The following is a 17,693-nucleotide window of genomic DNA, read 5'->3' as shown; positions in this document are numbered from 1 at the left end:
CAGGGCTAGTAATGCAACAGCTAACCGAGCTGGAAAGTGGTAGTGCTGGGACCTAAAGCACAAGGCTTGCACCTAATAGTTGTCTGGGACTCTTTAGGTCAAAAAAACTTAAATGGACAAGAAGCCAAAAACAGCCCACAATCCTGCAACTCTTAAGAGGTTTAGAGGGACTAGTAGTTGGGCTGCGATCTGCGAGGTGAGCGGTTCAAGACCACCAAGTGCTGCATGGAGGAAAGCTGGGTGCTCTCCACTCTGAGCCCGTCTCGGACCCTCACAGGGCAGACCTACCCTTCCCTGCAGGGCTGCCACGAGTCTGCAGCGACTCCACGGCAGCGGGTTTGGCTGTGGTTTGAGGAGCTGAATCACAACCCTTCCTGTAGGGGAAACAAACCAACACATCCTAGCTCGATGAGGTGAAGCTAGTAGGCAGAAACGTGGCCTTGCACGCCAGTGTAGAATAGCTCTATCACACGGCGCATGACCCAAACTATTTAACCCAAACTAAGACGCCATTAATTGAGAGCAAACTCCTAAATGTGCAATACAAAGGGGGGAAAAGCCACTATCTTAAGCTAGACATGTCATGAAATAGTAAGAGGCATTCGAGCACATTCAGAGATATTAAATTGGCCTCGGGGGCGAGGGGTCTTAGAGTTGATGGAGCTCTGCCATCAGGCAGTTATGATGCCCTCTGTCCCACTGCTGTTCGTTCTCCTAAGCACATTCCCAACACAGGGCAGCGTGGGGCTCACAGACTGGGCTGAGCCCATCCAACCGCTGCTCCTGCACCTCCGTGCAGGGTGAAGGGCGCCAGGGGAAAGAGGTCCCAAGGGGCTTCTTGGTGCCACTGCTCCCTGATGTGCACGGCGCCTTGGAGCACCACCAAGGTGGCCCCACTGGCAAATGTGTGCTAGGCCCAATGCCGCCCGGGCTTCATTTCACTTCACCTGCACACAAGGTTGCACACCAAGCCTACAGGTGAGGACCCCCTAAGGTCACAAGGCATCAGAAGATGGGAAACGTTGAAAGCCCATACTCTTTCTGCCCCCCCCACCATGCCTCCCCTTTGGATCTCGTCACACCCAAACCTGAACTCACTGCCAGTGACCCCGTAGGATGGGGCAGCATGGTCCCTGTGGGTTTGGGAGGCTGAATGTCTTTAGGGGAACAGCTTGTGGGGTCTAACTGCTGACTGACTTCCGTGAGCATCCCGACCCATGACCCCGCTTCCCAAGGCTGGCACTTGGACAGACGTGGGACTGACTCGATTCGAGAGCATTACCTGCAAAGGCTCCTCTCTGGGGCGGCCACTCCTTGCGCTTCTGAGCGTCCTCCTCCCCTTCCAGTCGTGCGATCATGTCCGGCTTAGGGAATGGGAATTCTGCTCACAGGAAATAAAACAGCACTGATTACTCTCCTGGAGCCAAGCTGCCAATCCAGTCTACGTTACAGAAGGATCGCCCTCGCCACCATCTTGGTCTTCTCAACATGGAGATTTGTGAGAGCAAGGGAGAAATGGGCAAGGGACAGCCAGGCTAAAGTCTGGCACAAATCACTGCCGCCAATAAGGCGGTGGATGGGGCCACAGCTGCAGCACACACGTGGGAACCTGTGCGAGCACACTGGTAACACACTTCCCAATGGATACATTCTTAGATGCCTGACAGGACCATGGGGAGGGCGCAAGGATTCTTTGAGGAGATGCCCCCAGCTTCTGAGGCCAATCTGACAGCAACCAAAGCTGCCTCCCCCCTTAGGAAAACTCGAACCACAGGATCAGACTGTGGTGGTGTTGCTCAGGTTAGTTTTCTCAGCAGCTTTAGTTTTTTTTTTTCCAGCTTTAGTTTTATGAGAATGCCTGGATGCAGGATGGAGTTGGAGGGGTGGGGCCCGTTGCTGACATGACGGGAAGCTGCAGCTACAGTCTGCCCGCCCAAATAGAAAACAGGAACTCCAACAGAAATGGGCATGAGGGGACCGAGTCCAAGGGACGGAGAGAGGGCAGTGTGGCTATCCCAGGGAACACAGGCAGAGAAACACTTCCCCGGGCTCGGGGGGCGCACCCAGGCAACAAAGGAAAACAAAGGCTTACCCAAAGACAGGACAGTTTCATAATTCATCTTCATGACTTCCCGATAGAGGGCCTTTTGTTGCTCCGTCAAAACTTCCCATTCCTCATCGGAAAAATAGATGGCCACCTCATCAAACAGGGCCGGGACCTGGAACAGCAAACAGGCCATTCTCAGCAGCAGGCACGTGCAGGCACTGATGTGGAGCACGGGCAGGACAGGGCCCGAAACCACCTGACCCAGCCCTGCAGCTTACAGGTCACCTCGGACCGATGTGGCAGCCAGTGGAAAGGGGGACCAGGACTCGGGTCTCCCTCCAGCACAGGAGGCTGCACCCCTCAGTTCCTGGAGAAGGAATGCAGCTGCCAGAGAGGAAACCCCCCTGACTTTACAGGGACCCAGCTGGGCACGAGCACCTTACTCTCCTGTACTCCCAAGTCTAGAAAAGGAAACGACCCACCCAAGGAAGCTCCCATCCCAACCCACTCACTGCAGCCCTGCACTCTCCCTCAGCAGACCCCCAACACCTACCGATCCGGGTGGGTGTGGGAGGGGCCTGGTTTCCGTGGGATCCGTGGCAGACGGCACCAATACTCGACATGAAGTTGGCTTCCTAGGATATGCTCATGGGGCTCAGTGGGGTAGTGGCTTATGCGCTGGACTGTTCACCGCAAGATCAGCAGTTCGATCTCTGCTGGTGAACGAAGACTACTGTCCACACCCATTAAACATACAGCCCCGGAAATCCTGAAGCAGGCCTGCTCTCCACTCAATGGCAGTGAATTAGCATTTGAAGGCATGAGCACCTGGCTGGCTGACATGTCCGAGAAGCTTTATTTCACTCAGGCAGGTGTCACGGTGCGGGGTTCAAGTCCAAGAATGGTCACGGAACCCGAAGGCACCCAGGGAGGAAACAGTAAGGGATGAGGCTCTCTCTCTCCTTGGCCCTGCTGGGCTAGAGCCCGGGCAGTAGAGGGCTGCTTAGATTAGACCTTACATTCATGTAACTCGAGGCTACAGCAAGCGCTCACTTCCCTGCTTAGACCTGCTTGGCAGAAAGCCCATGGACACCCCTTTTCCTAGAGAACACTGTACTCCAGCAGTTCTCAATCTGTGGGCCATGACCCCTTTGGAGGTCGGACAATCCTTTCACTGGGGTCGCCTAAGACCATCGGAAAATACATATTTCTGGTGGTCTTAGGAACTGAGAAACCACTGCTCTGTCTCCAGGCGACCGCCCACCTGCAGGTACTCAGTGTGACAACTGTTATCCATGCTACGCCATGCTTCAAGACAAAATTTCATTTATTTATAATTATATGTAATTACATATTGTTTTTGTGATGAATCACTAGGCTTTAATGATGTTCAATTTGTAACAATGAAAATACATCCTGCATATCAGATATTTACATTATGATTCATAACAATAGCAAAATTAGTTACGAAGTAGCAACGAAAATAATTTTATGGTTCTACATCACAAGAACTGTATTAAAGGGTCACGTCATCGAGAAGGTTGAGAACCACTGCTCTATTCCGTTTCCCTGCTAAAGGCAGATGGTCACCCAAAATAGCCTGTCTGTTTAGTAAACAGTTGTTTTCCTTGAAACTTTACCTTCTTTTGGTCATGGAAACTCCTGCTCCGAAGTCCAACATTGTGGCTCTGGCTACCCTCCAGGGCACGAGAGAACAGCCCCTTGGTTTCTGGCCTCATATCTCTGGTGCCAAGCAGCTGATGGGCTTGAACTACCAACCTTGTGGTTAACAGGCTGACGTGTAACCCACTCTGCCACCAGGGCTCCTAGCAGTTAGGGAATCATGTTTCCGCTTGGCTCCTTTGTCTTTTTACGTTCAGCCGTTTTCCCAGGGCTGGACGCCAGGTGATGGTCAGCATGAGCGTGCTCAGAAAGTCAGTCTGGGTCTGAACTACCACCCATCTGTACACAAAGGTGCCGTTCCTCCCTACCTGTCCAGCATCTGGCATTTAAACACAAACCAGACGCCACCAAGTTGATATTGGCACAGAACAACCCTCCATGTGCCAGGATGCAGCCATGCTCCCAAGGGTTTCCAGTGGCTGGCATTTTGGGGGCGATCACACTCTGCAAGTCCCTTTCATGGCACTTCTGAGTGGACTCCACCTCCTACCTCTGATTCAGGGAACACTTATTACAGCTAGTGCTGTACCGCCTTCATTTGTTCCCTAGGCTTGGGTGGGGGAGAATAAGTCCCATCTAATCAGGGAGGAAACGGGCCCGGCAATGCTGCATTTCCCGCTGGGAGCCAGCCACACGGCTACCTAACCGCAGGGCTGAGATTTGGATGTACCACAGCCTGCCCAGCCCCAAGGCTCCTGCTTGTAACACAGTTCCCAGGGGCGTCCCTGGACACACTACTCTGACACTCCCAGGTCTCCACACAGCCTCAGGTTTCATGTGCAGTCTGGGCCAGGTCACCAGCCACTCACCTAAGAGTGCCGTTCCCAGAAGGCCCAGCTCAACCTGGGTGGGTGACCACCTTCACATCCTACCATGCCCCAGGCTGAGCACTGGGGCGGCACTGAGCATATAGTCTAGTCTCCTTTTGGCTCACTTGTTTCCTCCATCAGAAAGGAAGCCCATGGAGGGTAAAACCTGAGCTAAAGTAACCTCTCTACCTCTCGGAGATAGTGTAAACCAACAACCCCCCCCCACACACACACACACAAAAACAAACCCCAACCCAGTACTAGGGACTTAATTCTGACTGACAGAAATGAGTGTAAAGCAGCCTCATTGTTCTTTGGAGGAGTGGCTGCTTGTGAGTTTGAACCTTCGGCCCAGTGGGCAGCAGCCAAACTCTTTACCTGCTGCACTACAAGGCTGCAACTCTAGATAGCAGTCGTGGGAAAACACAAGGGTGAGCTAAAAAGGACTGCTACACAATGGTAAACCTTTTATTACACACAAACAGCACAATGTGAAGAAGATATTGTTTCTTGACATATCTCCCATCTGGGGGCACACACTTCTGCAGACATCGTTTCCATTTCTGTAACCTTCCCCAATGAATTCTGTGCTGGTCCACTGAACACTACATAGAAAGGGCCGTGTTGTACACACAAGGGACTCAAATCACATTCCTTCTGCGTGTGGGGAATAGAACTGGGAAGAGTGTACGCGGACAAATGGTCTCCGTTCCTATTTAAAGAGAGTCTGGGAGGCAGACTGGTGGGGAGGGCCTTGGTGTTTGTGGGTTGGAGATACATCCCAGTCACATTTTCACAACTAAAGCTATCTCCCCCTCCAAATGTGCCCCCATCATCACGCCAATTTTAAGGTACTGCTTCCAAGCACAAGGTTGCTACTTTATATGCTTGAGTTATCTGCCATCAAGAGCAACCAGACCCCATTATCTGTCCTACTCTAAGTAGGGCCCACTCCTTTTGCTAAGGATCATAGCTTGTTCCCCAGGAGAATAGCTCAGGGACACTTAAGGTCACGCCAGCTCAGAGCCAACCAAGGTTAAGCTGCACCCTAACTCTAAACCCACCCATCTGGTTACATATGTACCTTCCTGCTGCATGTATGGTACTCTAGCACATTCTCTTTCTGTTACATGCATGCCCCTCAAGCAGTGGTTCTCAACCTTCCTAATGCCGCAACCCTTTAATACAATTTCTAATGTTGTGGTGACCCCCCAACCATAAAATTATTTTCGTTGCTACCTCATAACTGTCATTTTGCTGTTATGAATTGGGCGACCCCTGTGAAAGGGTCGTGACCCACAGGTTGAGAACCGCTGCCCTCATACAATCCCTTCCTGTTATGTAAGTGTATGATCTGGCTGGCCAGCTTCTGCCATCAGAAGAGGTGCACCTTTGCACGTCTTGTCTGATCTCTTTAAATTACCCTTCAACCACACAACCGGTCCCCCACAAGTTTTCTTTGAGTTTGGGGAACAAAAAAGTCTGAGGGGTAAGATCAGGGCTGGAGGGCCCTTGCTAACCTGCAAGAATAAGTGGGTGCATTATGCATTGCTGAGATCGGAAAGGAAATCCATGCCACAACTCTCCCAGCCTATAAGCACCAATGCAGCTTTCTTAAATCTTCTCATCAACCCCCCAGTGATTGTTCTGCATCCCATGTGGCAATCTGTCAACATTACCTCTTTGGAATACCAAAAGAAAATAAAAACCAGTTGCTGTAGCCTTCTGCCTTCACCTGAACTGGCTTCAAAGCCATTATTTTAACGGGATTTTTTTTTTGAAGGCAGCCCAATGAGGGTAAACGAAACCAAACGCACTGCCATCACACTGATGCCAACTCAGTGACCCTACAGGACTGGGTAGAACTGCCTGTGGGTTTTGGAGACTAACTCTTTACAGGTGTAGAAAGCCTTTCTCCCAGAGTGGCTAATGGTTTTGAACTGCTGATCCTGTGGATCGCATCCCCAAGAGTAACCACGTCACCACCATGAGACCACCCATGCTCCGAGAGAACATGTCTGTGGCCACCCATGGTTTGCAGAGGCGCGTTTAAACACGGTTTGTTGGAAATAAACCCACATACGTCGAACGAGGACCCGGGTGGCAATACATTTTGAATCGAAGGCAATATCATCTGGATTTCCCTGATCTTGTTTCACATGGAACAGGTTCACATTTTAACATTACATTTTCTCTGTCACAAGACCATGCTTACTCTTTGGAGCAAGAAGAGATACAAATCCCTAAGTTGTAAAACACCAGGACCGGCCTCTAGGTTTTCCACACTTAGTCACCGACTGAGGAGGCTCGTCAGCCCAGGAATTTTCCATCGCACCTGCTCCCGCTCCCCGGGCTTTTCAACAACTCTGCTTTTGCCCTTTTCTCTCCCCAGGAAGTTCCAGATCAGGGCCATATCTATTTTCAGACCCTCTACCTTTGCTGAATAAAACCGACGCAGGCCAGGCTATGCCCCACCCTGCAGAGGGGCTGTCAATACTGAGGCTAGACATGGAACCAAACCGAGCACTGTCATGTCAGCTTTGACACAGCAGCCCCACCAATGGAGTGTAGCCACCTCGGGGACTTTCCGAGGTATAGATAATCTGTACAGGCAACTGTCTCGCTTTCGTCCCACAGAGCAACTGGCGGGCTCGAACCACACACTTTGCAGTTAGCAGCTGAGCACTTTAACCACTGCACCACCTCCACACCCCCAGGCTAGTGAAACTAGCAGGAGGCACGAGGCTGGGAGCCAGTGTGGGAGTCACTGCCTCCCACTGATGACCGAGCTCGGAGGCTCTTCAGACAAGTCCGCATTATGCTCCCGAGGCCCACAGCAAAGCAGCCCTGTGTGAATCAAGCCAGCCTTCGGCCAGGCCCTGCTGTGCAGGCCTCCCCTGGCTCCACAGAGGCCTTTCATCTGAACGCAGCAGAAGGTAAACAGGGCAGCCCAGGGCAAAATGGAGAAGGAAGGCAGCCAGCCAGCCAGCTGGGGCCCAACCCCCAGTGCCCCTTTCTTGGCCTTGCTGGTAGGTGCTCCCAATCCTTGCTCCCCTCCCCTCAGAAGATCAAAGACCCATCAGAGAGGTGTTATTCCCTTAGTGTGCAAGCACTGCTTGGCTCTGCTCAGGAAGCGTGCATTCCAGCACTGTCATAAATGCTCGCATTCCTTGGTTTCACTGAAGCCTCCCAACCAGGCAGTGGGGAGCAGGGAGCTCATGGGGAGAGAGGCTGCATTCGTAGGGTCCCTGGTAGGTGCCAAGCACTGTGCCAGGAACTATTTATCTTGCTGCCTTTTAAAAAATAAACCAGGTTGGGGAAGGGGGGTGGGGCGAATAACAGAAATGAAGGTGAAGGGAAACAATGGACAGTGTAAAATATGAAACAATATATAAATGACCAAGGATTCAAAAGTGGGGGAGGGAGGGGTAAAAGAGCTGATACCAAGGGTTCAAGTAGAAAGAAAATGTGTCAAAAATGTTGAGGGCAACATATGTACAAGTGTGCTTAGTACAAGTGAATGATGCATCGTTATAAGATTTGTATGAGACCCCCAATAAAATGATTAATAAAAAGAAAGAAACCAGGGGTATAGGTATCACTACCACCGTCCAGCCGCTCCGAGGGAGAAAGGTGAGGCTTACCTGCCCCTGTAAAGATTTTCAGCTGTGGACACCCTATATAGGGTTGTTATCCGTTAGAAGCAACTTGATGGTAGTGAACTTTGTTGTTTTGTTTATTTGACCTCACTTTTATAGGTAGTCAGAGAGCTATAAAGTCTAACTCCAAAGCCTTAGATTCCCCCCACCCACCCCAGCAATTTAACGTGTTAGCATGGCGGTTGAGTACCTTAAAAAAAAAAAAAAGTAAGTTGCCGTCTTGTCCACTGTGACTCAGGCAATCCCATGTGTCAGCAGCTGCATAGGGTTTTCATGGGCTTATTTTCCAAAAATCACCAGGCCTTTCTTCTGAGGTGCCTCTGGGTAGATTCGAACCTCCAACCCTCAGTTAGGAGCTGGAGCATGCTAACCATTTGCACCATCCAAAGACTCAGTTGAGCGAACCTGTGGCTTCCCTTGGAAAGATGAACTGAGATTAGATTCCTCAGAGCTGTTCAGGAGAGTCCTAAACTCCTCAGCACAGACTACCCTGGTCAGATGGCTGCTCCCGGCCCTCCATCCTTCTCCTGCCTTCTCAATTTCTCTTCCCCGTGGATGTTCAGTTCCAGCTATGGGAACCAGTAATTCTGAGATCCAGTTTCCTTTCCAAGTACTTTTTGCTTGAGCAACACCTCCCCTTGGTTGATTCCGCTCATGACCAAAACCCCAAACAACGCATCTGCCCTCTACTCCACTCCGGCAGCCCTCTAGGGCGGAGGACGGCTCCCATGTTTGTGGTAGTAGTCAGCCTGGTCTTTTCTCCTCAGAGCAGCTGGCGAGTCCAAAGTGCTGATCCGCATGCAACCCACTCCGCCACCAGAGCTCCTGCTTCCTCCCCTCACTTCTACTTGACGTTTCATTTCTATTCCAATGCTTCTGTGAAATCTTATCCTAAACATAGGATGATGGTTATGCTGAATGCCTTAACATAATTACAACTGCATCTAGAAATAATTTCACCCCCCACTAGCTTCACGCTCTAGAGCAGGGTTTCTCAGCTTCAGCACTACGGACATGTTATTAGGTTGGACAGAACTGTTTCGGGACCTGTCTTAGACATTACAAGATGGTTAGTAGCATCCCTGGCCTTGAATCATTAAATGACAGCAGGATTATCCCTCCTAGCCATTATGAAAAATGCCTCCAGGCATCACCAAGCCCTCTTGGAGGTAAAATTGCTCCCTGTTGATACTGCAGTTCTAAGTGGTAAGTGTCTGGTGGCACCATGGTTAAGGCTTGACTGACGGAAAATCCCAGAGCAGGAACCCATGCAGCCACTATGTGGGAGAAAAGACCTGCCCACCTGCTTCCATGAAGACTCTCTATAGCCAAGAAAAGAAAACCCCACGTGGCAGTTCTGCCCAGACACACATGGGACTCTGAGCTGAGATCAACTCAGTGGTACCCAGCAGCAGACTAGGGCCATGACCAAGCAGCCTCTCCCCTCCTGGCTACCATTTCCTGAGCTGACTTCCAGCACTGGGCTCCACACCCAACTGCCAATCAGCTATTACTTCTCTGACTTCCTCACAAGACTAGCAATTCCACAAGAGCAGGGGTCTTGCCTTCACAGTACCCAGCACCAGGTCTGCTGATGGCTGGCAGGGCAGCAGATTCCCCCCTCCGGGGGCCACCAATGCTAAATCCCCAACATATTCATGCTCCTTAGTTACATTTGTTCCTTCCCAACTTCAGCCATCACGACCCTGCTCTTTTCTCTTTGCCTTAACCCTCAGAGAGCCTCCTTTACAGCCAGTCTGCCAGGCTCTCAGCTCATCTAGACATCCCTGCTGGGTGCCTTGGCCCAGCACAGGGTTTCTACTGCTCCAGACCAGAGGGGACGTGAAGCCTTTCCTCTTGTCAGAATTGGCAAGGAGAAAGCAATGGCAGAGACAAAGGCAGAGTGGTCTCCATGGCTGGAGTGGCGTGCCCCGCCTATGTCGACTTTCATTTATACAAAGCAGAATGCACTCCTGAGCTGTAACTCAGAAGCGTTGGCTAAGAAGCAATATCAGTGTGCAGGCGTGTCTTTTGGGCTAAGCATCTCCCTGTGGCCCCATACCCCCATCTGACAGGGATCCAGCCTGGATGGTTTGGAACTAGAACTTCAAGGGGTATGGCCTTCGAGAGAACCAAGGATGGTATTAATATTCCCATTACTATACACAGTGAGTACCGGAAAAGAATGCCAACCTGTTGCTTATTTCAAATGTTTGTTATTCATGTCCAATTACCATGAAGCCCTTTAACCACTCTGACTAACTGTAGGTAATTATTTTACTTTATCACACCATTCTGGTATAAATCTCTATTTCCCCCATGCCCACATATCCCAATCTTTGATCCTGGTCCAGCCGGCACTGCGGCTCTGCTGCGTGAATTATTCATTGGAGATGTTCACCCAGAACCAAGCGGACCAGGCTCGCAAAGCTCTCCTCACACCAGTTCAACAGCCCAAGTCTTATGTGAAAGGACCCTCTTTGCCCAACAGTCAGTTTGCAGCATTTACTTGGCACCTACAATGTGCCTGGCTCTGCGCAGGGCTCAGGGCGTTCAGCAAGGGAAACAGGCTGAATTGGACTTCCAACCTTTCCAGGATAAGCTATGTGATGGGGGCGTGGGGAGGGCTGTTCCCCAACCAGCATTCTTCCTGCTTTGAAAGCCACAAGGCACTTTACTCAGGAATGCTAACATACCCAGCACGGCTGTTTTTCTTTTTTTTTTTTTAACTTCCTCATTTGCCCCAGGAGACTCCATCAGCCTGCTGGCTCCTAGGCTTGCTGCTCCTCTACCTGTGTGCACGAACCCCACACTTACCCATCCACCCTCCGAGCAGATTCGCACTTTCTGCATATCCGAGTGGCCGTCCTCCAGTTTCCGGCTCTGAATCTCCTCCTCCTCCTCCTCCTCCTTTAAGGTCAAATTGAGAGGGTAGGCTGTGGACTCCATCTCTGCAAGGAGGATGCAGTTCAGAAACTTCAGGTGTCAGCATGAGCTCGGTGAAGCCCTTAAGAAAGGCTCAGGAATGATGAAGGGTTCATTAGGTAGGGGGGATTGGGGAGGGAGGGGGAAAATGAGCAGCTGATATTAAGGGCTCAAGTAGAAGGCAAATGTTTTGAGAATGATGATGGCAACAAATGTACATATGTGCTTGACACAATGGATGGATGTGTGGATTTTGATAAGACTTGTACGAGCCCCCAATAAAATGATTAAAAAAAAAAAGGGAGGCTCAGGATCCACAAACAGCAGCAGGCACGGATGGGGAGGATGGGCTACCCAGGAAGCACCAGGAAGTTGGAAGGCAACCTATTTGATTAAGAGGGGCTGTGTGGTACAGAAGAAATCAGACAGCCTACAAATATTTTTAAAAGGTATTTGTGGAAGAGAGGCCAGACTGGTTTTGCAGGGACCAAAGGACAGAAGTGAGGCAGACGAGAAGCTGAAGCCCGAAATTAAAAGGCAGAACTTCCTCACAGCCAGCGCCATGGAATCGGCTGCAAGCTACCAGTGTTGACTTACAGCTAGGGCGCATTCACCCAACTGGGTCGTTAACCAAGGGAAAGATCTAAGCAGGGTGGAGGGTGGCTGGCTCGGAACACCTTCCACTGGGCTTTGCGGATCACAGCAAATTCGAACGTCCGGTCTACAAGCTGGTTCCGATGGAAGCTTCTGCAAGCCAAGGAGTCCATGACACAGCCAACGCTTGAACACTCCTGGGGCCCCCACCCTGGCCACGAAATGATCGGTGCCTTTGGGCCACAAATGCTCCCGCCGGCTAGCTCGCAGGCCAGTACAAAGGGCCGTGCTCCTGCCCTCTAGGGGCGCGGGTGATTCCTAGGTGTGGAGTGAGTGCGCATCCTGAAGGCTGCGTCCTCCGGAGCCTCCAAAGAAAAGATCTCCGCGGAGTTCAAAGTCAGCTCCTTCAGTATTTCCAAAAGACACGCGCAAACGCGGCAGGGACTGATCTGGGGCGGATGGGGCTGGCTCCGGACTCGCTGGAGCTGGGGCCCCAAACTTGGCCGCCGCCTCCCAGGCAGGGGGTGGGAAGGAGCGGCGCACCCCGGGCTTGTGGGTCCGCAGCCTGGGGCCTGCAGCGAGGGCCGCCGCCCGCTTACTCCCCGGAGCCCCGCCCGCGCAGCCGCCGCGCCCCCAGGCGCGCTCGGATCGCTCCAGCCATCTTGTCCCATTTCCCTTTCTCCGCAGCCCCGCGCCCGGCCGGCCCGCCTCCCGCCAGGCCCCGTCCGCGCGCCCAGCGCACCTGCGGGGCAGCGAGCGCCGGCGCTGCCTCCCTCCCCCGGCGGGCCCGCAACAAAGGCGGCGGCGGCGGCAGGCTCGGCGTCCTCGCCGGGCCGAGCCGCCCAGCGCCGGGGGAGGGGGCCCGCGCCGCCCCCGCCCCACGCGCACTCACCGCCGGACCGAGCGGCCGCCGAACGGGCCAGGGCCGCGGGGTGCGGACGCCGAGGGCTCTCGCCCGGCTGTCAGAGCGCCATCCCTTCCGCCTCTCCGGCTTCCCGAGCGCGCGGCCCCTCGGGAGGGAGGGAGGGCGGGAGGGCGGGCGGGAGGAGGACACGTGGTGGAGGAGGGCGGGCCCCGCGGCGAGCGGAGGGTGTTGGGAGGCGAGGGGAGGAGCGCGGCGGTGACGTCATCGGACGGGGCGGGGCCGGGGACGGCGGCCGCGCGAGCTCCGGACCTGCTGTTGGCGCGCGGCCGCCGCCGGCTCCTGGCGGCTCTTGCGGAGGGTGCCCGGGCGCCCCGTGGGTACCCGCTGCCTGCCCCTTCCACGGCAGCACTGCGCGTGACCTCTGCGTGGACACGCGGGCAGAGCCGAGAGTTAGTGTTTTTTTTAAACGTTTTATTAGGGGCTCATACAACTCTTAGCACAATCCATGCATACTTCAATTGTGTAAAGCACATCTGTACATTCGTTGCCCTCATCATTCTCAAAGCATTTGCATAGAGTTAGTTTTTAACGAGTTCGACGTGGGTTCACACATCCATGTGGTCATTAGCATTCCCTGGGACTTTAGCGCTTGCCCTTCTTCTACCGTTTCCCCGAAAATAAGACAGTGTCTTATATTCAGTTTTGCTCCCAAAGACGCACTAGGTCTTATTTTCAGGGGATGTCATATTTTTCCATGAAGAATACGGTACACATTTATTGATGAACACACACAAAAAGGAAATTTATTACCTGTACAAGGTACAGTAGTAGTTGTAGATCTTCCTAAAGACAGTTCACTTCGCTGAAGGAAATGATCCAGCCAGTGTTGTGATGCTTTGAAGTCTTGGGGGGGCTATGTCCAACTGGGGTGCCATTGCAAGGGCAAATTCTTGAATCTGAGCCCTATTCACAACCAAAGCCTTTGCTCTCCTGTCAACAACCCATTCACAGATCAGGTCTTCCAGCTCGGGAAATAATGGTTGCCGACCTGATCCACACTTGCGCTTTTTAGCGTTCCCCTTGTCCATTTGTTCAATGAGGTTACCATACTCTGCTCGCCATTATCAGACCAATCGGATACGCAGCATCTTCTCTTTGCAGACAGCAATAAGATTTTGGTCTCAAAGAGTCTGCCATGATTCCTTTCTTGTACTCCATGGAGTAGGTTTTTCTTTTTGTGCCCATGTCTAGGGGTAAAAAAAAAAGTGACACTGGGGTATCAGGGTGAAGGGAGGGGCATCATTTAAAATGACACAGGAGAATCAGGGGGGATTTTGTAACCCCTTCAGATCCTCCTGTGCCATTTTAAGTGACCCCCTCCCCCCACCCCTGTGCCAGTGGACACCTTCACCAGACATGCCCCTACCCCTTTATCAGACATTTCCCCCCTACCTCAGTCACCCCTGTGTGTCCACACAATGTGCCTGACCCCGCGCAACTCACTGTCTAATTGTGAGTCAGCCAGACTCCATCAGGGCAGCCAGACTCCATCAGCAGCAGGCGGCAGCTTGTCCTGGCAGCGGCGCAGGCTCTCCGAAAGAGACCTAGCACTTCCTGTCTGCTTCGGCTGCGCTGCTTCAGTCCAGAGTCCACAGTTACGGTAGCTTCAGGGGGCCTTATCATCGGAGAGGCCTTATTATCAGCGAGGTCTTATTTTTAGGGTGATGCCTTATATTTCAGTGAGAGGCAAAACTGAGTAGGTCTTATTTTCGGGGGATGTCTTACTTTCAGGAAAACATGGTAGAAGGCACTCTGGCCATCCTGGAGTCCTGCGTTAGATGACTGACCGGCGTAGTGGGGTGTGTGTTGGTCGGCTAACGTAACCACAAGGCCAGCAATTGAAAACCACCAGTTGCTCCCCGGGAGAACGACAAAGCGTTCTACCCACAGGGTTACAGTCTCAGAAACCCACAAGGTCAGGTCTACCCTGTCCCAGAAGGTAATGTGGGCCAGAGCTGACTCGATGGCACTGAGTTTTCCTCTCCTTTCCTTTCCCCATGTTATTTTTTAAACAGTGACTTAGCACTTTTTAACAAACCCTGAAAAGTGAAGCTTTTACAGATTTGTAATTGAGGCTTAAGCAGGACCTAGATAATTCATCCCAATTGGGGAGATTCTCAGCCTAGAGGCCATAATAGTGTCCTCAGGTTTTCAGAAAACTAGTCACTGAAAGTCACTTTCTTTTTTTTTTCAGAGGGAAATATGCTTTTATTATCATTTTGTTTCCCATTCTTGTAAATGTTTGTTAAATACACTAATTTAATGGCTTACAAATATGAAATAAACAGATGTCCTTGGATACAAAGAAATAATGAGGTTGGAGAGAAGACTAGAACTGATTGTGATGTTTATACAATTCCTTTAAAAAGTGACTTAGCAATGAAAGTTTATATGCTAATTTTTTAAAAACATTTTATTAGGGGCTCATACAACTCTTATCACAATCCATATATATACATACATCAATTGTATAAAGCACATCCGCACATTCCCTACCCCAATCATTATCAAAGCATTTGCTCTCCACTTAAGCCCTTTGCATCAGGTCCTCTTTTTTCCCCCCTCCCTCCCCTCTCCCTCATGAGCCCTTGATAATTTATACATTGTTATTTTGTCATATCTTGCCCTATCCGGAGTCTCCCCTTCTCCCTCTTCTCTGCCGTCCATCTCCCAGGGAGGAAGTTACATGTGGATCCTTTTAATCAGTTCCCCCTTTCCAACCCACTCACCCTCCACTCTCCCAGCCTCGCCCCTCACACCCCTGGTCCTGCAGGTATCATCCACCCTGGATTCTCTGTGCCTCCAGCTCCCATATGCTGTACAACCTCTGCCCTATCCAGTCCTGCAAGGTAGAATTCGGATCATGGTAGTTGGGGGGAGGAAGCATCCAGGATCTGGGGGAAAGCTGTGTTCTTCATCGGTACTACATCGCACCCTGACTGACCCATCTCCTCTCCTAAACCCCTCTGTGAGGGGGATCTCCAGTGGTCGACGCTTGGGCCTTGGGTCTCCACTCTGCACTTCCCCTTCATTCACTATGGTATATACACACACACACATATATACATACATATATATATATATACCACAGTGAATATATATATATTCTTTTTTTTTTCTTTTGCATGATGCCTTATACCTGGTTCCTTTGGCACCTCGTGATCGCACCGGCTGGTGTGCTTCTTCCATGTGGGCTTTATTGCTTCTGAGCTAGATGGCCGCTTGTTCACCTTCAAGCCTTTAAGACCCCAGACACTATCTCTTTCGATAGCCGGGCACCATCAGCTTTCTTCGCCACATTGGCTGTCATTTTCTTTTTTACAAAGGAAACTCACAAAAGCAGGATTGGCAGCAGATCAGTTCATCACAGCTACAGGCCGGACCACAGCTCCATGTTGAGACCATGATTGGAATGTGTATGGCAGCTTAAATTCAGAGTAACCATTGCAAAAACAACAACAACAACAACAATAAACAATCCATTTGCAGAGTGCATTAGAGTGTATTCTGAAACCCCAGTTGCAGAAGGCAAAAAGGACAAAACTCACTGCCATCAAAGTCAATTCAAACTCCTTTGGGTTTCCAAGTTTGTAACTCGGAAATCGAAAACTTTGTCTTTTTCCCAAGGAGCAGCTGGTGGTTTCTACCTGCTAACCTTGCAGTTGTCAGGCAACTATCCATTTGCAGTCTCCATGTGACTTAAGCCTCCTCTGAATTCTTTCTCATCACTTAACAGAGTATATAGATCAGGGCGCTCACACTTTTCAGCATGCAAGCTACTTATAAAATGATCAAGTCAAAATGATCTACTGACTATAAAAATGTAAACATATTTATTTATTACATTTATTCATAAATGCATTGACAATTTTTATATGTACAATGTATGTTTATGTACTTTGCATAACCGCATGAGTCCATATTTCACAACACAACAGAATTAACTATGTACATTTTTTGTCATGACCTGAGTTTATTCTGACGGCTTGCACTGAATGGAATGAGCCAGGGATGCACAGTCCGGACAGTGGCTGCTGACAGCCAGCCTCCAGCACACTTCCAAATGATCATCCGTCCTGGTGGAACGGTACTTGGACTTAATGCTCTCTATGTGGGAAAAGGCTGAGTCACAGCAATGAGTAGAGCCGAATACTGCAGTCAAGGAGGTAGCACGTGTCCTCAGGTTTGGGCACTTTCCCTCTGCGAGAAAGTTCCAGAACTGTTCACTCTCTCTGGACTTGAGCTGAATGTCGGCTTGTAGTGTCAAAATCTCCCATTCCTTATGAAAGTGATACGATTCTGTCTTCTTACTTGGTCCAGCTCCCCCTCTCATTTTAATACCCTTTCTTACGTTTAAGAGAAAAGAACAAGGTCTAAACATTAGTGATCACTTTGCTTGTCAGTTGTTTGCACATGTATTTGACACCTAAGATTGAGTCTGATTAGCTGTGTTGTAACGGGATTGATGATAGACTTACACCTATTTTTTTAATGCCATGCGATCTACCCACACATTTGCGATCAACTGGTAGATTGCGATCAACGTATTGAGCACCCCTGTTATAGATTACATTGCTCTCCGGCAGAGTCGATTGGCAAGTGGATTACCTCCCCCCCTCCAGTTTCTCCTAGGGCCTTGCTGGGTGTGGCTGCACAGTCATGAGTAATGAATACCTTGTCAGTCATGCTAACTACCTTGTAAGAAGGCCAGGGACCAACCTTTCTATCTAATATCATGGACTTGTTTCCCCGTGGTTTCCGTAGTCCCTCAGAGAACTCTGATGAACTATTCTGCCACCAATCATGAATTCATGGCAGTTTCCTTGTGTCCTTGGCCCCATGATTTATTTAACCAGCTTCCAGCTTCTCATCTGTAAATCCTTGGACACCATTTTGGTCTCCTGCTAGTATTCTCCTTCTTTTGGATGATGTATTTTTGTCCCATTTAAGACTTAATAAATGTCTCCTTAAACTATATTTGAGATTAGAGTTTGCTTGTATCCTAAAACAGATGTATGTACACATTATGCAAGACACTTTTATATGGTTGG

General features: G+C 50.6%; 1 protein-coding gene across 1 annotated transcript in view; it reads right to left on the bottom strand.

Moving 5' to 3' along the window:
• The window catches only part of POGK (pogo transposable element derived with KRAB domain), a 46,872-nt gene that overhangs the window by 7,886 nt on the left and 21,293 nt on the right, over positions 1–17,693 (bottom strand). The window contains exons 2-6 of the mRNA XM_075540899.1: positions 13,693–13,829; positions 12,460–12,676; positions 11,016–11,149; positions 2,093–2,219; positions 1,283–1,381 (exon numbers count right to left, since the gene is read on the bottom strand). Coding sequence (XP_075397014.1) covers positions 1,283–1,381; positions 2,093–2,219; positions 11,016–11,149; positions 12,460–12,676; positions 13,693–13,829 — 714 coding nt within the window. The remainder of the gene's footprint in view (positions 1–1,282; positions 1,382–2,092; positions 2,220–11,015; positions 11,150–12,459; positions 12,677–13,692; positions 13,830–17,693) is intronic.

The sequence above is a fragment of the Tenrec ecaudatus genome, chromosome 1 (genome assembly GCF_050624435.1).
Source record: "Tenrec ecaudatus isolate mTenEca1 chromosome 1, mTenEca1.hap1, whole genome shotgun sequence".
In the NCBI taxonomy this organism is placed as follows: domain Eukaryota; kingdom Metazoa; phylum Chordata; class Mammalia; order Afrosoricida; family Tenrecidae; genus Tenrec; species Tenrec ecaudatus.
The sequence above is the reverse complement of the archived record's forward strand: the minus strand, read 5'-3'. Positions and strand labels throughout refer to the sequence as shown.